This window comes from Dipodomys merriami, unplaced genomic scaffold, assembly GCF_024711535.1.
Source record: "Dipodomys merriami isolate MVZ:Mamm:240054 unplaced genomic scaffold, mDipMer1.0.p SCAF_62, whole genome shotgun sequence".
NCBI lineage: Eukaryota > Metazoa > Chordata > Mammalia > Rodentia > Heteromyidae > Dipodomys > Dipodomys merriami.
The window spans coordinates 371,467-392,031 of record NW_027206202.1 but is presented as its reverse complement, the minus strand read 5'-3'; the positions used below and the strand labels follow the sequence as shown (position 1 = coordinate 392,031).

Below are 20,565 nucleotides of genomic sequence, written 5' to 3'. Positions count from 1 at the left end.
ATTCCTCAGTATCACATACACAGAGAAAGCCAGAAGTGGCACTGTGGTTCAAGTGGTAGAGTGCTAGCCTTGAGAAAAGAAGCTCAGGGACAGTGCCCAGGCCCTGAGTTCAAGCCCCAGGACTGGCAAAAAGAAATAACAATTAAATTAATAAATAAAACCACTGCCGTGGCCAGTGCCCAGTGGCCAGCTCAGGCTGGGGGGGGGGGGAGATGGATGCACAAACACCGAGCCCCGCAGACAGCCGATGGCAAACGGTGGCCCTGCCTCGGGAGAGCCAGGGCACGGAGGGAGCCACCAAATTCCATCCGCTCCAAATGAGCTGAGCGCCTGTGAGCCTGTACCCCACTGCCCACCCAGAGCCGTTCTCTCCCAGGCTGGAGACCCAGGCCCTGGCCACCCAAGCAGCCCCGGACTGCTGCCGGGCCTTGCAGACACGGACAGTAGCCGAGAGCACTGAGTCGTCGCTCCGGCAGGGGCCCGCTCTGGGCGTCCCAAGCCGCTGCGATGGGACGGATGGGACAGACACCCCACGGATGGGTCCCCGGGCAACCACGGAGGCGGCGGCCTGCACCGACCGACCGAGCCGACGCCGGTGCCGCCGGCGACCACCAGGGGGCGGCGCGCGCCCGCGTCCCAGAGCCGCGCGCGGGGCGGCGGGAAAGGCCAGGCGGCCCCGAAACCGCGCGGGGCCCGGGCCGGGGCGGCGGTGCGCGGGCTCCGAGACGACCCCGGGGCCGAGCGGGACAACCGCGGCCCGGGCACCGGGAGACCGCAGACCCGGGCCCAGGAACTCTGCCTCCCCGTTTTCCCTAAAGGATAAAAGGCCTCCAAGGACCCCCGGGAAAGCGGGCTCGGCGGGAGCGGGGTGGGGTCTCAGCGCGGCGGGCACGGACGGCCAGCACCCCCAAAAAGAAGGGGTTCATCCGCACCCCCGCCGCCGGGGGCCGGGGTCTCCCCCCCCCCGCCCGGTGCCTGCGCGTCCTAGCGGGCTGGGGTGCGCAGGGGGCTGGAGTCCCAGGACGCGGATCCGGGGGACAGGGGGACCCGCAAGTCCGGACGGGACCCACGCCGCCGCCCTGGGGTCCCCTACCCCGGAGGGAACCGGCGCGACCCCGCCCGCCCCGTCCCGGCGGGTGAGGGGAGGGCGTCCGGGCCCTGGGCGCGCAGGGTCCCGGCCCCCCGTGTCTGTGCGCCCCGGCGGACGTGCGTGGTGCGCGCGGCCGCGGTGCTGGCGACCCTGCGTGCGGACCACGGGAGGGGCGCGCGGCGGGGACACCGCGCGGGCCGGGGGCCGCGGGAGGGGAGCGCGCCTGGCACCCCACGCACGCGGGGGCATCGGTGACGGCGGAGCGCGCCGCAGGGTCCGCCGAGCTTCCCGGCCCGCGTGGCTGGGGCGCGCCGAAGTCCGCGTTTACGGGCCGCGCTTGGGGTGCAATGCGGACCCGGACGCGGAGGGGCCGCGGCCCGGGGACCCCCGTGGGGGCGGGGCTTCGCGGGGCGGGACTTTGGTGGTGGGCGGGTCAGCAGGGCGGGCCCTGAGTGGTGGAGCGGGGCTGTAGGCGGGGCGGGTCTTCGAGGGGGAGGAGCTGTCAGGAGGGGCCTCGCTTGAGGGGCGGGGCCTGGGCGTGGGAGCGGAGCCGTGGCCGGGTCGGGGGCGGAGCCATGGGGGGGAGGCCTGAGTTGAGGGGCGGGGCTTGGCGGAGAGGCGGGGCCTGAGTGTCGGAGCCGTGGACGGGGCGGGGGCGGAGCCGTGGACGGGGCCTGAGCGCTGGGGCGGGGCCTGTGGGCGGGGCGGGGCTGGCGGGGCGGAGCCGCGGGCGCTGCTGCAGCGCGGGCCGGGCCCGGGGGCGCCTTGCGCGGCAGCTGGGCGCAGGGCGATGCGGTGAGGCGCGAGCGGAGGGCGGCGGGCGCTGAGCGGGCGAGCGGAGGCCGCAGCGGCGCTGCGGGGATGTGACTCGGGCCGAGGGCCGGCAGGATCGCCAGCGCTACGGGGCCGCGAGGGTCGGTGAGTGCGAGCCGCGGCGAAACGGGGGGCGACGCGGCGGGGACCCCCGAAACTTTTCCTGCCGTGGGCTTGGGAAGGAGGGAGGAGGCTTCTGCTTCGTGTCTGTCCCCTCCACGCCGGAGCTGAGCTGAGGGGGAAAGGGGGATCGGGTGGAGAGGAGCCGCAGAGGGCGGGACGGGCCCCGACCTCCGAGTGGAGACCCAAGTCTTCGGGGAGGGCCTCGGGGTGACCCCAGGTAAAGGGAGTCACCGCAGCCGAGCCCGAGTGAGCGGAGCCCGGGCAGGGCGCGGGAGCCGTGCTGCGGGGCGCAGGGGGCGGGGGCTGGCGCTGGACCGGGCGGACCGACCCGGGCGCCGGGGCCGGGCGCGGGGGTCAGCCGCACCTGCCGCAGGGCCTAAGGGCCAGGCCCGCAGCTGGGCCTAGGGGAGGGGACCGGAGGCACGGGCCAGGGGAGGGGGCGGAGCCGAGATCCGAGCCTGGGGGACAATTGGGGGGGCAGCTGCGTCCCATATGAGGAGGGGTCGTTTCCGTTCCAGATGCCGGGCACCGGAGCCGGGCTACGACTCAGGACTCGCCCTGTGCTGTGTCCTCTGTTCCCGGGGACGGGGGGGGGCGCAGAGGAGCACTGGGGATGGAGCCCAGGCCCCCTTGGCGCGGGGGGGAGGGCATAAGGACGCCCCAGAGCCTCGGGGTTCGTTCCCTCCCCAGGTCTCGCTCTGTTACACCCAGGCCTCGCCTAGTCCCCTCTCCTTGTCCCCCCCTTCTTTTGCTAAGGGGGGCGCTGCTTGGAGCGCAGGACAAAGGCCCCTGGAGTGTGGCGGGCAGCGGCGTCCCCGCCTGGGGCCCCAACACACGCGCCAGTCTGGCTGCGGAGGGCCCCGGGATGGAGCGGGGCGGGGGGGCACCCCTGCAGACCCCGGGGGGTCCCCCGCGACGACAGAGGAGCTGGGGGGAGGGGCCTGGCACAAAACCCTCCGTACTCTGTGGGCCAAGGCATGTTATTTCGAAGTTTCTTCGGTGGGGACCAAGGGGCTTTGGGAATCGCCCAAGGCTCCGAGTGAAACTGCATGGAAATGCATGCAAATGGGCATGTGTGGGTCCAGGACCCTCCTCCCCGACGGCTTTCTCCCCGAACTGCGGCGTGACACGTCCTCCGCCAGCCCCGACAGTTGCTGTAAGTCTAAAAAAGGGGGGTCAGCTGAGTAGGATGGGGCGGGCCGGGAAGGAGTCGCTATTTGCGGCCCAGGCAGCGAGAAGCTTGGGAGTTCCTTAGAAAGATAAGCTCAGAATCTTTATTTGGACAAATATACCAGACACAGAACTGGAAGGAGGGGGGAGGGCTGTCAAGCCCAGCCTTGTATAAATTGGACACACACACACACACACACACCACTAGGACAAGAGATGAAGGGTGTAGATGGATGGATACTGAGGAAGAAGGTAAAATACCTGACCAACACAGCATCTGTTTCCCACAGGCTAGCCAGAAGGCTGAGACATGGTGATGGCCCCAGAAAGTGACATAGAGCAGCTTGGGGGGAGGAGGGGGTCTCCCAGAGGGAGATCTTGAGGCAAGAATGGCCTAGGAGGTGGGAATGAGCTTGTAGGACCGGAACAAAGGCCCTCGTGGCTGGAGCCTATGGGCAGAATTGTGGGGAGGGGGGCCGCTGGGAAGGGGAGGGGGGAGATAAGAGGCACCAGCCGGATCTTGCAGTTCTGAGCCATGACAATCTAGGGTTTATTCTGTTTGGGGCAATGATCCCTTGCAGGGTTTTGAGCGGGAAGCCACAGGAACTGATTTTTAAACCATCCCCTGACCTCTGCAAGGAGACAGACAGGCCAGCAGCTCCCTTTCTCTTCTGCCATCCCGTGAATGGTGAGGCGCCGAGAGGTCCGGCTCCATCCAGCCCCGTGGGGACCGCTCTGAGCCTGGCCTGCCCTGCCCTGCCCTGAGCCAATGGGAGTGATGGCTTCCATCCTAAAGCCCCGTTCCCCACTCTCAGGCAGTTCTAATCCATCCCAGGCCCTGGGCCCCTCCAGCATTTGCTGGCAGGGCTTGGAGGGGGTCTGGAGGTGAGGGGGGGGAGGGTGAGTCCGATTTAGTTTGCAGAATTACAACTCTAAAGGAACCTTCCACGCTGGAACTAACGGGCAGCCAAGGATACAATTTGCATTTAAATGATTGCTTTTATTTACAGGATTGCAGCTGCTTTGCATATTCATGGATATTCATGGGTCACAGAGCTGGTGTTCTTACAGCCCTGTTTACTAACCTAGGAGAGTTTTTACGTTTGAGATTGGGCCCACTCCCCATCCCCCACCCCCAAGAGACCAGTGTCTTAGCTTGGAGAAATGAAGATTATGGGATGGAATAACTTGGAAAAGATAACCAGCCTGCGGAGGAGCTTCTTCAAGCTGGGAAAGACTCTAGTGTCAGGAAACTTTGTAACAGTTTAATCCAGGCAGCATTGTGAGACTAAGCTAGGGTGGAGTGTAATGCTGGGGTGCGTGGGACATGTGGGGGGTGTGATACTCCCAGCCTCATCCCAGGCTTCTGTCAGATGGGGGAGGGAGGACCGAACAGGTGAACTGTGGTGGGATCTGGAACTGGGAGAAACAAAGTCTAGTCCCCAGGTGGCCAGTCCAGTCCAGTACACGTCTGGCCAAGTCACTGGACCTCTCCGTCTCCATTGTCCTGAGCTTGTCTGAACAAGAGGTAGCCCTGGCTCCCTGTATGCCAGGCTCTACGTGGAGGCCTTCCCCGGGGTTGGGGGTGGGGTGGGGGACTGCTTGCAGTGATTGTGGGAAGGCAGCAGAGTCACCCCCACTGTACAGATCAGGAAACTGAGGCTCTGAGTGGTTATATAAGTGTCACGTGGTTCTGGCCTCGCTCCCACTGCTGTCTTTCAAGCCCAGGAGTCTGATGGGAGTGGAAACTGTGTCATTTATTCAGCTGGGTACTGATCTACTGAGGATGCCTGGGGCTAGGAAAGGCTAGGGAAGCTACGCTCTCTTTCTCTTTCTCTTTCTCTCTCTCTCTCTCTCTCTCTCTCTCTCTCTCTCTCTCTCTCTCTCACACACACACACACACACACACACACACACATTAACACATACATACTCACATGACCCTGTTCAATTTTTCTTCCCCTTCCATCTTCCAGTGCCCTCAACCACCACCATCTTAAGAATGGATGGGGTTAAGATGCCTCTGACCCCCACCCCAGGTGGAGGACTGAATGAATAGCCCTGGGGCCACCAGAATGGCGTGTTCCAGAGCCCAGTGGGACACTTGTTTCTCATTGCCCATGGGTAGATGAGGGAGAAGGGGATCCTGGTTCCTAGGTGCCCAGGTGACGAGTTGGCATCTAGGCTCCAGAAGGAGGGGGGTCTGAGTTCCGGGGTCCCTGGGCTCCACCTCAGGTCCTCTTCCCAGGAAGGCTAAGGCTTCTCTTAAGAGTACCCGCCTAGAATAGTTAAACACAGAGAAAGGCCCAGTGTTGGTGGCTCACGCCTGAAATCTTAACAACTCAGGAGGCCGAGATCTGAGGATCGAGCTTCAAAGCCAGCCCAAGTAGGCAAGGCTGTGAGACTGTTTATCTGCAATAAACCACAAGAAAACCAGAAATGGTGCTGTGGCCCATAGTGGTAGAGGGCTAACCTGGAGCAAAAGAGTTCAAGAACAGTGTCCAGGCCCTGAGTTCAAGCCCCATGATGGGGAATGGGGTTCCCCAGGGGATAGTGTACCCCTCCAGGAATCTCCCCTTCACACCTCAGGGACTTGTTGCTTGTTGTGATGGGGAAGCTGGGAGCCACGGTGACAAACACCTGGAAGAGCCCAGTGGTCTCCATGGCAACCTCCCCTCCTAGAAAACCAGGGGTGGAAGAATTCAGTGTTTCAATTTCAAAGGAAGATCAGCCCATCTTTTATTCACTTAACAGACACTTCGGCTGAGTGTGTGCTCTGTATAAACTACTGTGCAACACCCAAGTAGTCTTCTTGAGTGATGGTTGATTTATTGTATTGTAATGTATTGTATTTTGGAGACAGGGTCTCAACAGGTAGGTACAGGCTAGACCTTAAACTGAAGAGCCCCCTTGCCTGTCTTCCAAAGATGTGGGACACCACGCCTGGCTCTTAATTGTTATCCTAATTCTCACCACTAACCCATGGGGGGGTGGGGGAAAGCATTGTTATCACCCCAATTTCACAGATGAGGAAAGTGAGGCCAAGAAGATGAAGTCTCAGAGGGCTAGCAAGTATTCTGGGACAGTTTTCTCCCAGAGGAACTGGCGGGGGTTGGGGGGGACCCAGGAACTGGTCCTAAGAAAGTAAGCTCTGAGCTCCACCTCTAACCCACAGGAAAGGATTTGAAACTGGGAAGGCTGACTCGAGCCATCTTGGCAAGACTTTGGGCTGGAAGCCAGCCTTGTGTGTGGCCTCAGGTAGTTTTGCTGTCCTTCACACACACAGGGTCCCTCTGCAATTTCCAGCCACTGCAGGCAGGTCCCATTGCTTGGAGAAATGGAAGAAGGAGACTCTCCACCTGCCAGCCGCTCCTGGCCCTCTGCAGAGCGACTGTATGTGTGCACACACACGTGCATGCACACACGCCTTGTATTTAAGAACCTCTCAGTGAGTCACATCTCTGGAAGCGTGGCTGGCAGCAGAGGTAATTAGTATGTGAGCTGAGTCTTGCACATTCATTCCCATTTATTCATTACCCCTTTGACGAGCCGCCTGCCTGCATCCCACAGGTTTGGGGTTGGGGTTTGTTGCTGGGGTTTATGCCATCGCAGTTAGGCCTGTCTTAAGGAGTATTCCAAACCCGTAATCTGGTATTGTTCCTCATGGGGCTCCTGAGGAGCAGGCTGTTGGAGGGGGGGGGGGCAAGTGGCTGATGGTACAGGACTGGGTTTCCTGCCCAAGGGTATGCCCAAGGGGCAGGCTTCTCCGCTGTGTGTGTCCTGGTTCTGATCCTGTAGCCTTTGTGTGGCTCAATCAAACTTCAATTTAAATCTCTCAGACCCTCGGTTTTCTCCTCTATGAAAACATTGCCTTTCTGGATGATGTCAGGATCAGAGAGTGAATTTATAAATTTACTCATTTAAGTTCTGGAACTCAACAGACAAGGGTAGCCCAGGCTTTATCCCTCATGCCTATAAGCCCAGCTACTTAAGAGTTGGAGATCAAAAGATGGGAGCTGTAGGTCAAGCCCAGACCAAAAAGTTCGTGAGACTCCACCTCTACAAACAAGTCAGATGTGCTGGTACACATCTATCAGCCTTGCTATACAGAGGGGGAAATAGGTAGGAGGCTTGTGGTCTGAGGCCAACTTGGCAAATATATATATATATATATATATATGGAAAAATTACAGAAAGTAAAAAGGCCTGAGTGGGTGGGTGTGTGCCTAGACTTGGGGTCTGGTGGAGAGAAGCAGATCAAAAGAGTAATAAAATAAAATGATGGAAAATCATGACGAAGGTCATAACTGGTGTTTGAGCAGTGGGAGAACGGGGAGGACCTGTTTTAGGCTGGGAGGCCTCTCGAAGTGATGCTCCCTTTGAGCCTGGGCCTGTGGAGGAGCCAGGGACAATAGGCACAGTTGTTTGCCTTGGGCTCCACCCCTTCCTGGCTTGACCTTGGACAAGCCCACTGGCTCTGGACCACAACATTTAACTCCCATCCCATAAATGAAGATAGTGCAAGGAGTTGCCTTGGGCTAATCTATAGATTCTTGCATGTTGCTGATGTGGCAGGCACCCAAGGGTGCTCAGAACATAGGAAGCAGTTACCACGGTGCCACTCAATGTGGAAGAATTTTGAAAGCATCTTTGTTGGCAAGTTCACGTGGGCTTAATTCCCAACAGGGCCTGCTTGGAATGGCAAAAGACCAGACTTGGTTTCAGGCATGGATGAACCCAGCTGCACAGAGTACTAGGCCTCTAGTCCGTCCCTTAGCTGTCTCCTCTGGGTCAGCGTTACTCAGAAAGGCAAGCTGGTCCTTCTCTACTTCTAGCTTACCAACTCCAGCAAAAACACCAAGCTCTCTTTCCAGTTATTGTGAGCAAAATTCCCGTGGCTGATTCTTATAGGTCTGTTTGGGGCTAGGTCTATCTGAGCCAATCAGTGTGGCCAAAGGGTAGGACTAATGATCTGATTGGCTAGACCTGAGGTGGTAGCTTTCCAAAGGAAAATCAGGGGCTCTCTTTAGAAATGGGAGAACCAAAGGGTTCTACCTTGCAGGGATGGAAGCAGAAAGCATTAGTGTATCCATTTCCTGTCAGAAAGGAGGCAGGACCTAAAGGCCTGGACCCAGCTTCTGGAGCTTTGGGCGCCATCTTGGTGTTCTCATGATGTCTATAGATTTCCTGTTGGAGTTGGAAAGTCCAGCAAGAGCAGCTGTGAAGTCAGGCCAAGGAAGAGAGCTCCCCCTGAGAAAGAGAGTGATCTTGCTAAAGAAGGCCAAGTTTTTGCAAGGACGTGCCATGGGGTTCAGGCCCAAGGCTGCCTGGTTTCCCGGCATCGACCACACCAGCTCTGACTTTAATGTCTAAGCCAGGCTTTTCCAGCTGGCACCCCATTGCCTTCCTGAGCTGGATAACGCTATGTGATGGAGACTGTTCTTTGAATGATAAAGAATAGGCACCACCCTTGTCTTCCATCCAACAGATGCCCTCTTTCCAACTGTGAGAACCAAAAATGTTCTTAGGGACCAGGTATGGTGGTTACTTGGGAGATCAGGAGGACTGAGGTTCAAGATCAAACTGGGCAAAAAGTTAAACAAGCTCCCATTTCAACCAATAAGCTGCATGGGGTGGTACACAGTGCCTGTAATCTCAATTTATATAGGAAGGTAGGAGGCTTAGGTAGAAGGATAGAGATCTGAGGTCAGCCCCAGGAAAAAAGCAAGAGACTCTATCTGAGAAATAACTAAAGCACAAAGGGTTCAAATGGTTGAATACTTACCTGTCAAACAAAAGTGCCCTTTGACATTGATAAATGTCCCCTGGAGTGTGGTGTGTGTGTGTGTGTGTGTGTGTGTGTGTGTGTGTGAGAGAGAGAGAGAGAGAGAGAGAGAGAGAGAGAGAGAGAGAGAGAGAGAGAGAGAGAGAGTAAAGTATAAAAGTGCCCTTGGTTAAAAACCACTAGCTCAGGGTTGTTGGATGGGGGGGGGGGGGAGAGTGGGCAAGACTCTAGAACCCCTGGGAGACACTTAGAGAGGCTGCCTGGGGTATGTTTACTGAGACTGGCTATGACACATCTCAGTTGCCGCCTGCTTCTAGAACTTTGTGACAAGCAGTTCTGTCTAGAGCGACCTTCTCTGGTGGTATCACATGGGATGTGCCCAGTGGCTGTGCTACGGAAGTGATCCCAGGGTGCAGTTGTGAGACATGGTGATGGACACGTTTGGAGGTGTTAGGTGTTAAGTGGGTCAACCGCAAGGCCCTGGCCAGTCTGCCAGTGACATACAGGTTACGTGTGAACCCAAGAGTAAGTGAGGAGACCACCAAGCCAGCTCGTCACTGACATCCAAGCTGCCCCTGCATCCCTGAGTTTGCCCGAGTGCTATGCTGGGCTCTTGTTGGAGGAGCCCTGTCTTGCTGAGTGTCTTGCCTGCCTCCTTCGGTTTGTAGGCCAAGGAGACAGCCCCATACCACACCAGCCATCTTCTGCATCAACAATGATTTATAGCCAGCCTCCTGGCCCAGGCGGGATCTGAGATGCTCACAGGAAGAACCGAGAAGCAGCCCAGTTGGGTCGATACTGAATTTACTTATGGAAGCCCCAGGGGTGCTACCTGCTGCTGCTGCTGCTGCTGCTGCTGCTGCTGCTGCTGCTGCTGCTGCTGCTGCTGCTTCAGAACAACAGGTGGCTACAAGCCATCAAGGGCTGAGTTAGGCCAGAAATGAGCAAGAGTCCAGCTTCCAGGGTTGTGGCCCCGCTCAGAAGCAAGGCATCGGTGGCATGGTGACAAAGGCCAGTCACGAAGGATTTATGACATATCTACTCCATGCTCTTCCGTGCCATATGGGACATTCGGTGGTGTCTAGAGACATCTTGGATGGGGAAGGTGACGCACACTCCTGGCAGGTCTTGTGAAGGGCAGGGAGGCTGCCTGCACAGGGCAGGCCCAACAACAAAGCGCCATTCTTCCAAGGCTGAGAAAGCCTGGTCTACGGATGAGTAGATAAGGTTCATCCTGCCACGTCCCCCGTTCAGCCACATCTTGCAGGAAGGGAGGAGAGGACAGGAAGGGGGGAGAAGAAGAAACAAGAGAGGCAGCAAAAAGCAGAACAAGCAACAATAATGACAACAACAACAACCAAAAAAAAAAAAAAATGACCGGCTTGATTAGAGTGAAGAAAGGAGACAAGAGACCGCTGTCTGGGGTGGAGACGAGGTGTTCTTGGCCCGAGTTGGCGCTGATGGCCTCAGAGCCGAGCTTGGGGGAGGAGAGGCAGAAGATTGCACAGCGATCTAGAGACACACGGGCCGTGTCCAGGCAGAGGGGTGCCGGATGCAAAGAGAACACTTGGGGGAAGTGCAGGGGGGAGGCTGCTGTGTGGAGGGGCTGCTTGTCTGGGGACAAGAAAGAGAGAGAGAGAGCTTCAGAGAGTGAGTGGCTTGAGCCTCCAGAGATTGCGGGAGGAAGACAACTGTGTGAGAGCGAGGTAGGGCAGGGAAGGGAGGGTGACAGTGTCTTTTGAACAGCATTCCTCCTCGGTATCTTGTGGGGGAAGGAAGGCTGTTCTGGGATAGCCTGGGCACCCCCAACGGGGTATCAATCAGTATCTGAGGATGCTTAAGTCATTCCTAGGGGCCTTATATGCTTGGTCCGTATTTGACAAGGGAAAAAGTGGATATAGAGCCCACCCTTCATCTTCCCCATCCACAGATGCCAAGGTTCTACTACCTGTGAGACTCTGCGAGGCTGGAGAAGGTCTCTTATAGGACTCATGGCGGGGGGAGGGGGTTCACTTGGAACAGGTGTCACTTCCTGAGATCCTGTGTGGTACCCTATACAATGGAGGTCACAATAGGACCTTGCCTCACAGGGCATTATGAGCACTGGCTGTGTCCAGTTACTAGGTCCACAGCGAGCCATCTGTCACATGTTAGCTGTTACGGTTTGGAGATTGATACAGGGGATGTGTGTGGTGGTTCCAGCTCACAGTGCCTAGCCTGTAGCTGTCCTTTTAAAACTTCCTTATTCCCTTATTTCTGAAGAGGTCGGACGTGGCCAGCAAGTATTGAATTGAATGAATAAAGACATGCAGAGAAGGTGAGTTGGGTCTTTGTCCCAGCTGGGCCACTGGCCACTTGTGATGGTGACTTCAGGGTGGTCGCTGGTCCAGGTCTGGGGTGCAGATGGGAGATGAAGGCTCTGTGAAGGCCACAGAGCCTGGGAGAAGGTAGGGTGCCTTTCCAAGGGGCCAGGTGGATGGATTTGTGGCAGATCTTCAAGAAATTGGGAGAGAGGGGATCCTCACAATGGCTTGATCTTTCTTTCTAATCATTCCTCCCCCCTCCCCCCCATCCCCCATCCTATTTTCTAGAACATTCCAAGTATCAGAGAGAAAGATGAGAACCCACCAGGTGCTCCCTTTCCTCGTGCTCTTGGTGATCGCCTCTGTGGCCTCTGAGAACGCCAGCACGTCCCGGGGTTGCGGGCTGGACCTTCTCCCTCAGTACGTGTCTCTGTGCGACCTGGACGCCATCTGGGGAATCGTGGTGGAGGCAGTGGCCGGGGCGGGCGCCCTGATCACGCTGCTTCTGATGCTGATTCTCCTGGTCCGGCTGCCCTTCATTAAGGACAAGGAGAAGAGAAGGCCGATATGCCTGCACTTCCTCTTCCTCCTGGGGACCCTGGGCCTCTTCGGGCTGACCTTCGCCTTTATCATCCGGATGGACGAGACCATCTGCTCCATCCGCCGCTTCCTCTGGGGCGTGCTCTTCGCGCTCTGCTTCTCCTGCCTGCTGAGCCAGGCGTGGCGCGTGCGGAGGCTGGTGCGCCACGGCACGAGCCCGGCCGGCTGGCAGCTGGTGGGCCTGGCGCTGTGCTTGATGCTGGTGCAGGTGATCATTGCCACCGAGTGGCTGGTGCTGACGGTGCTGCGTGACACGAAGCCGGCCTGTGCCTACGAGCCGATGGATTTCGTCTTGGCCCTCATCTACGACATGGTCCTGCTGGCCATCACGCTCGCCCAGGCGCTCTTCACGCTGTGCGGCAAGTTCAAGAGGTGGAAGCTGAACGGGGCCTTCATCCTCATCACCGCCTTCCTCTCCCTGCTCATCTGGGTGGCCTGGATGACCCTGTACCTCTTCGGCAACATCATCATGCGGCAGGGAGATGCCTGGAGCGACGCCACACTGGCCATCACGCTGACGGCCAGCGGCTGGGTCTTCGTGATCTTCCACGCCATCCCCGAGATCCACTGCACCCTCCTGCCACCCCTGCAAGAGAGCCCGCCCAACTACTTCGATACATCGCAGCCCAGGATGCGGGAGACGGCGTTCGAGGAGGACGCGCACCTGCCGAGGACCTACATGGAAAACAAGGCCTTCTCCATGGACGAGCACCATGCAGGTAGTTGGGGAGCACGTGGGGGCCGCTCTGGCGTGCCGACTTCGGGGGGCCCCCCTCCTACCTCGCCCCAGGGGCAGGTGTCTAAGTTCTGTGGCTTTGGGCAGGTTGCAGGATCTCTCTGAGCCGTAATTGATATAATAGGAATGAATGAGAGAATGTGTTTCATAGAGCTGTCGTGGGAGGCGGCATACAAGCACCATGCCCCTGGAGGAACTGGCATGGAGCTTGCCAGTCCTGGTTGGGTTCTTTCCCCCCCCAAAAAAAAAAATCAGACTAGGAGTGGAGAGCAAGATGTGATGACAGGTCATCTGGAGTGGGTCACAGACAGTAGGGGCTCCATGCTGCTTGGGAATCCTTTGAGGACATGTATGTGTAGAATGTGTCCCCCAGCTGGCCCACCACAAACACCTGCCTCCCAGTTACAAGTCCCCAGAACTCCTGAGTGGGCTGAGCAAGTTCCGCTGGGTTCTGAGACTGGAAGGAAGAGCCAGTGGGACTTGAGCGACATTGTCCAGGTACCCGGGACTGCACGTCCCTGCTGTAGCCCTGACTCAACACCAAGTCACAAGGCAGGACCTACCCAGGGGGTCCGGTGCATGACCCCGCATGCTCCTTGGAACTGTCATGTGAAAGGAACTGGCTAGGTTCCTACACCCAACATTAAGTAAAATAACCTGTCCAAGCATTGGTGGCTCACGCCTGTAATCCCATCAAGAGGCTGAAATCTAAGGATTGAGGTTCAAAGCCAGCCTGGGCAGGAAAATCTATGAGATTCTTATCTCCAATGAATCACCAAAAAGCTGGATGTGGAGGTGTGGCTCAAGTTGGTAGAGTGCCAGCCTTGAACAAAAAGCTGAGGGACAACACCCAGACCCCTGAGTTCAAGCCTAAGGACTGTAATAACAACAACAACAAAAAATGAGAGCTGGTAGGTATGGTAGTGCATGCCTGTAATTCCAGCTACTCAGAAGGCAGAGGTTAGTAGGATTGCAGTCTATGCCTAGTCCGGGCAAAAGTGTGAGACCCTATCTGGAAAAGAGAGAGAGAGAGACAGAGAAAGGAGGAGAGAGAGAAGGAGAGGGGGGAAGGGAGGAGCAAAAGGATGAGGGAATGACTCAAGTGGTAGAGTGCTTACCTAAGATTAGGCACAAGGCTGTGAGTTGAACCCAAGGGTACAGCTGGGGAATAGGACCCACAAGGAGAGTTGGCTGGGCATGATGATGCACATCAGTGGAAGGCAGAAGGCAGAAGCAGGAGGCTCGAGTGTGGGCAGTGCCGTCCCACGGGGTGCTGAGGTCAGTGTTATGGTGGCCATGCCAAGGTCAGGAGCTCCAGAGCTCCGGGAGCTTTTGGATACTGCGGTTTTCCATCAGGCACTGGGATTTATTTTCTGATCTTTCGCGCAGTAAAAAACTCTGCTGGCCTCCGCTTCCCACAGTAGCTGACGCTGCACCAAGCATGATTTGTTCTTCGTCCAGCTTTTGGTCAGTTAACTCTTTGCAGGAATAAAAAGAAAACTTCCTATATCCACACTGAAATGCCCACACTGCACCCCAGTAAGGTAGACTAAGAAGTGTTCCCCCTCACCCCACAATCTGTTCATTCCATTCGAGCCCTTCTCAAAACCCTACCTCTTCAGTAACCTTGGGTGTTGTCAGATTTGGGGGAGAGGGGGAATAAGGTTTACTGGGGTTTGAACTCAGGACCTCACACTGGCTAGGCAAGTACTCTACCACTCAAGATATGCCTCCACACCCTTTTGTGTTTTGTTTTGTGTTTTTGATCCCTCCTTGGGATCATCCCCAGTGCGTTGCCAACAAGGTTCACAGGAGCAAGCAGAGCAGGCTTGGGTAAGGAAGGCCCTTTACCTCCGGAGGCTCACACAGAGAGAAATCTAGATGGTAGAAGGCCTAGATGGACAGCCTTCATTTCAGAAACCCTTGCTCTGCTGGCAGGGGACCCATATGGGCATACACCTTTGCCAAGGTAGGCACAGCTGCTGGCATCTGTGGTACTGACTTCAGCCAGTTTAGGAACCTGGCCCCCATAAGGGGGCCTTACCCCTGAGCCCACTGGACTCAGCCCAGGAGCGGAACTTGATCGTGTTTCTCTGGCTTCTGAAACTTCTGGCCAGCCTTTTGGCCTCTCTTCCTTTAAGAGTGTGTCTGAGGTGGGAGGAGGGGCTGTACCATGGTGGCTGAGCCATGCCCAGGCTGCGTCATACCCAAACCTCCCTCAGCTGGGACCCCAACAAACTCTCGCTGCACCAGTCTGTTCCTTTTTGTTGTTATTGTCCTGGGGCTTGAACTCGGTTCTTGGCCGCTGTCCCTGAGCTCTTCAGCTCAAGGCTAGCACTCTACCACTTGAGCCACAGCGCCATTTCCGGTTTTCTGGTGGTTAATTAGAGATAAGAGTCTCATGGACTTTCCTGTCCAGGCTGGCTTGGAACTGTGATCCTCAAATCTCAACCTCCTGAGTAGCTATGATTACAAGTATGAGCCACCAGCGCCGCTCTGCTACTTATTAATAAGAGTCCCCAGGGTATGTGATAAAAGATTAAAATAAGTCTCAGATCACATGTTAGGAGACGTTTCTGAGCCATAGTAAATGTTTATACCTTTTAAGGGTGAAGTTGTAGTTTGAGTGGTAGAGTGTCTGTCTGGTAAACTTGAAGTCCTGCGTCCAAACCCCAGGACTACAAAAAAAGGAAAAAAATAGTTTACCTTTCAAGGAGCAAGACAGAGAATGTGTTATTTCTTCTTCTCTTTGAGGCTTTGTGCTTTAAAGATCTCATTAGAAGCCAGGTGCTCATGGCTCACATCTTAATTGTAGCCACTCAGAAGGCTGAGTTCTAAGAATCACTGTTCAAAGCTACCCCGGGCAGGAAAGTCCACCAGCCCAGGAAAGTCTGTGAGCCTCTAATGTCTAATTAACCAGCAAAAAGCTGGAAGTAAAGGTCAGGTTCAAGTGGTAGAGCACTAGCCCTGATCAAAAAAGCTAAGGGACAGTGCTCAGGCCCTGAGTTCAAGCACCAGCACACACACACACACACACACACACACACACACACGAATGCACAGTTCACACCCATGAGATCTCATTAGAGCAAATAAACTGGACCTTTGCTTCCTGCCTGGCAACACAAGAAATGTCTGGCATTCAGTCTATGTGCTTTTTGGTTCCACGGGGGATCCCCTATGGGTGAACCAGAACTCATTGCCTTTCAGATCTGGCCCAGGGTGGGAAGAGTGTTACTCAGGCCTCCTCTTGAAGCCTGTTGCAAGTTAGTAATTTAGAAATCCAATTTGAATAGACAAAGGCACTAAAAAGAAAAACAGCAACCTTCCCCTGCCCCAAAGTTACTGGGCAGCAGGCTTTAGGAAGGATTAGATTCAGGAGACTCAAGTTACATCAACATTTTCTCTCCATCTCTCGGTTGCTGGCATCAAGACAGCCCATGGCTCCAGAGTCTGGGAAGAGAGATAGGTGCCAGGAGGCTGGTGCAAAAATCCCAGCTTTAACTTTGATTGGACCTGAAGGCCATTACCTAAACCAATCAGTGTGTTTGGAACAGGAAGAGAGGAATGCTCTGATAGGTCAGACCGAAGTCACATAATCACCTCCTCAGATAGGGAGAAGGCAACAGTCAGGAGTCTAGAGTGTATGGGAGGGATATTCACCAGAGAATCACAAATAGCTTCTACAGAGAGGGGCACCCTACCTCTGGCCAAGGCACCCCACCGGTGAACAAGAGACTGGAACCTTTCTGTCTGTGACGAGAATGTGTTTGTAGGCCAAGTCTCTCGCAAGAGTCTATAGATGGGCTTTCCCATTCTGTGCTTTTCCCAGCAGCCCCCCAGAAATCCAAGCTGTCTTGTTACATTTTTAGCCAGCAAAGTGTCTATTCTCAGAATAAAGTGAATCCTTTTTCAGTGAATCGTGTGTGTGTGTGTGTGTGTGTGTGTGTGTGTGTGTGTGTGTGTGTGTGTGTGCGAGCGCGCGTGCACGCACACACTAGAACTGGGGCTTGACCCCAGTGTCTCAAGCTCTCTTGGCTTTTTTACTCAGTCAGCACTCTACCACTTGAGTCATAGCCCACCTCTAGCTTTTTTCAGGTTCATAGGAGATAAAGAGTCTCACAAACTTGTGCCGCTTTGAACAGCAAATTCTTAGATCTCAGCCTCCTGAGTAGCTAGGATTACAAGCGTGAACCACTGGTGCCCAGCTAACATGAGTATTTTTCAATGAAGATGATAAAGATACCATCCTATAGCTGATAGGATTTTTGCTGTTGCTGTTGCTGTTCTTATTGTTATTGTATGTTTTACAGTGCTGGGGATGGAACCCAGGGCTTCATGCATGCTAGACACGTTCCCTATGGCTGAGCCACTTCCCCAATCCTAAGAACCCAGCATAGTTTTGCACAGTCCCGTGGGCTTCTGACAAATGCATATCCTTCTATAGTGCCCTATTGAGTGTTCACTGCCCTCAGATGCCACCAGGTCCATTCAGCCACCCCTCTCCCACCCACTGCAGCCCTGATCTAGACCCTGACAATCAGTAATCTCCGCCTGTCTCCATAGCACCGTCCTTTCTAAAAAATGACATTGTTGGAACCACACATTACAAGGGTAACACACTGGATTGTTTCACTTGGAAGCATGTGTTTCAAGCTCCTCCGTGTCTTTTTCATTGTACTTTTTTTTTTCTTTGTACAAAAAGAAAAACTCTCAAACATTGAGTTCTATTGGCTCTTGCCTGTAATCAGGAGGCTAAGATCTGAGGATCAGGGTTCAAAGCCAGCCTGGGAAGGAAAATCCGTGAGATTTGTCTGCAGTTAACCAACACAAAGCAAGTGGAGCTGTGGTAGAGCACCAACCTTGAACAGACAAAAAAAAAAATTAATAGTGACCAGGCCCTGAGTTCAAACCCCAGTATCAGCACAAAAGAAAAATCAAAAAAGGAAGTCTCACTCCCAAAGTAAAGCAACAAAGCAGAGTAGGATCTGTCCACCTGTCAAGGGGAGAATGCTGACTTATTTTGTCCAAGGCTGCCTTTTTGCTTTCTCATTTCAAAATAAGCCTACATACATGGGAGGGTGCTTTCACACAAGGACAGACACCGTGGTGCACTTGATGTCTCTGTTCTCAGCCATCCCTATCTCTGCCTGTCTCCATGACAGCGACTGCCAAGCCTTCACTGACCTGAGCCCCCGAAGGTCTCCATTGTGCAGAGAGGCGAAGGACTCTTTTGTGAAAAGAACCTGATGCACCTGTCCCTTAAGGGGCCTGCATGGGGTGGGGAGGGTCAAGGTTTAGCCCTGGCCTTCTCTCACTCTGACCCTCATCCTGGACTCTACAAACTTCCCAGTCCCACTGAGCCAGGTCAGGTGGTAGAGAGGCCAAAGAGAACAAAGCTTGTTTGTGACTTCTGAATCAAAGCTTGTGACTAGGGGGAGGAGCTACAGTGGTGGGCAGGCGGTGGGGGTGCCAGATTGGACTGTGTCCCTGATGCAGGGAAAGAAAACCGAATTGTCTCTCTTTTTTTTATGTTGTCCTCCTGCCAATCCCTCCCCCTTCTCTCCCCTCCCTCCCTCCCTCCTTCCTCAGCTCTTCGCACAGCAGGATTTTCCAATGGCAGCTTGGGAAAAAGGTCTGGTGGTGGCAGCATGGGCAAGAAACCCAGCGTCACCACTGGGAAGAAACCAGGTGTCTTGGGAAACCAACCAAGCGCTCCGTTTAGAAGCAACGTGTATCAGCCAACCGAGATGGCCGTCATGCTCAATGGAGGGACTGTAAGTATCTAGGTGTGAGCCTCAGTGTCCCATTCTGTGTCCACAGCTGCTTTTGGCAGCTGCTTTTTGGGGACAGGCAGCCCTGCCAGCTACCTGCATGCAAAGCTTCTGTTTCATCTTCCCCTCTGACCCCTTTCTCCACACACAGAACATTCACCTCTGCCCACTCCTTCTTTCTTGGTATTCTTTTTCCCAGTGAATTTCGTACCTTCTCTTGGGGAGAGGCGACATGAATGAAAAGCCCCCAATGATAAGAATCTCCCTCTCAGATTTGGCTGATGTCCACCTAGATAAAGCCCCCCCTCTCATCACCACTCTGGGTAATGTGTCCTAGCTGGGCACTACCCTCCCCCAACTCCCTGTAAGAGACATCTTGAAGAACTGAAGCAATGACCATTTGTCTTCCTCAAAGACAAAAGCTGTTTACTATCTGATGCCAAACAGATCATCAGCAGAACTGTCGCCCTCTCCGTTTTTGCCTCTGTGGAGTGACATCATTTTGCTTCTCCAGCAAACCAAAGATGCTCTCTCATCCTTACATTTATTTTCCAAACATAGCTACATGCTTCTTTCAGCAATGACCCATGAGCCAGTTTACATATGTAAATTGGATTTCCATTCTTTATTTCACATGACCATTTCATAACAACCTGAGTTGTTTTGGGGTTTTGTTTTTGTGTCTTTCAATGGAAGTCAAGGATGGTTTGATCTTGGGTGGGGAGCTTTGTCTTTTCTAGCCTTCAAAATGGAACCTGCTTGGCCCTTGTTCACATTGGTCTAAAACAAGCACAAAAAATCACAGTTACAGATTTGTGTTCTTAAAACCCCTCTGCAACCCACTGAGCTTATTGTCCCATTAAGGAAAGTCAGGAGTCAGGAAGCTTTGGCTTGTGTCATAATAAATATGGCCAGAAAAGGCCAGATCTATCACAATTAATTCCTCCTTGTCCTTCAAGGCCAATGTGGAGAAATAGGTACCAGGTCTTAGAATGGGATTAAGTTAGAAACTAAGAACACACCCAGTGGTAGAGTGCTCAGAATGCTCCAAGGTGTCGTATTCCATCTCCAGCACACCAAAAAGGGAGGGAGGGAGAGAGGGAGGGAGAGAGGGAGGGAGGCAGGGAGGGAGGGAGGGAGGGAGGGAGGGAGGAAGCAAGCAAGGAAGGAAGGAAGGAAGGAAGGAAGGAGGAAAGGAAGGAAGGAAATGGAAGAAGGGAGGGAGGAGAGGGAGGGCCTGGGTAAGGAAGCATATTACTAGGTCAAAGTAAGATAAACACCTCCACTCCACTCCCACCCCCAACCACCCCCCCCCCCCGGGCACATTGTGGTAAGGAGGTCAGCTTCTGACGTCATCTTTGCCAACCACCAGAGTTCTCAGTGTGTTACCCTTGTGTGTCATTCCAGATCCCAACCGCTCCGCCAAGTCACACTGCAAGACACCATTGGTGACAGACTTTTCAGTTCCAGAGAATAAGAATCTCTCTTACCGATTTTATTCCCTGGCCGTGTCTTTCTTGAGGGAGAAATCAGTAACCGTAGCCGACCCAGGCCACCTCGCAGCCAGCCAGGAGATGTGGAAATCCCAGCCAAGGGATTTCGTGTAAATGTGAACCCGGATGAACTGAAAAGCTAACACTGACTGCCCTGCCTCCCCCCCAACACACACACACACACACACACACACACACACACACACACACACACACACACACACACACACACACACACACACACAATGCTAAACCAACCTATCTGTGCACACTGAAGCAGAGCTCATTGCAAATAGTGTTAGGGCTCACTCAGAGATCTGGCTAGGAAGAGAGGTAGAATAAAACCAAATTGGGCCCGGCGGAAGTTGATTTATTATGGCAGAGGAAGGTGGGGAGACACCTTTCCACCCTCCTCCAACGAGGGCTGGACCCTAGGGGGCCTCTTGGAAATGACCTAGTTGCTGAGCACAACTCCTGGCTTGCCTGTGGTTGTCACATTTCAGAGCTTAGAAGGCTATGGGAGTGATAAGCTGAGCCCAAGCAAAGCATGGGGGAGCTTCATAATCAGTAGTGGTGGAGGGATGCTGGCGCGGGCCAAAGAAAAAATACTCTCTGGGCCTTGAAGTGACCAACTCACGGAGAAAGTGGTGACTCTTGCAGGAGCCTTATTGCTGAGGC

General features: G+C 54.7%; 1 protein-coding gene across 4 annotated transcripts; it reads left to right on the top strand.

Moving 5' to 3' along the window:
• The first annotated feature begins 1,830 nt into the window (after positions 1–1,830).
• LOC138814921 (G-protein coupled receptor family C group 5 member B) lies at positions 1,831–20,133 on the top strand. 4 transcript variants are annotated; one of them, XM_070004044.1, is made up of 5 exons: positions 10,664–10,687; positions 11,244–11,298; positions 11,573–12,603; positions 18,213–18,397; positions 19,802–20,133. In XM_070004044.1, the coding sequence occupies exons 2-5, from the start codon at positions 11,276–11,278 to the stop codon at positions 19,844–19,846; spliced, it is 1,284 nt and encodes a 427-aa protein (XP_069860145.1). In that variant the 5' UTR covers positions 10,664–10,687; positions 11,244–11,275; the 3' UTR covers positions 19,847–20,133. The 4 variants fall into 4 exon arrangements, with proteins under 4 accessions (XP_069860146.1, XP_069860147.1, XP_069860148.1 ...); XM_070004045.1 differs by lacking the exons at positions 10,664–10,687; positions 11,244–11,298 and adding an exon at positions 1,831–2,008; XM_070004046.1 differs by lacking the exons at positions 10,664–10,687; positions 11,244–11,298 and adding an exon at positions 3,037–3,182.
• The last annotated feature ends 432 nt before the right edge of the window (positions 20,134–20,565 follow it).

Coding starts and splice junctions, on each gene's coding strand:
- LOC138814921 (XM_070004044.1), top strand. CDS start 11,276: ATGAATAAAGACATGCAGAGAAG. Junction 11,299..11,572: donor AATAAAGACATGCAGAGAAG/GTGAGTTGGGTC, acceptor CCTATTTTCTAG/AACATTCCAAGTATCAGAGA. Junction 18,398..19,801: donor TCATGCTCAATGGAGGGACT/GTAAGTATCTAG, acceptor GTGTCATTCCAG/ATCCCAACCGCTCCGCCAAG.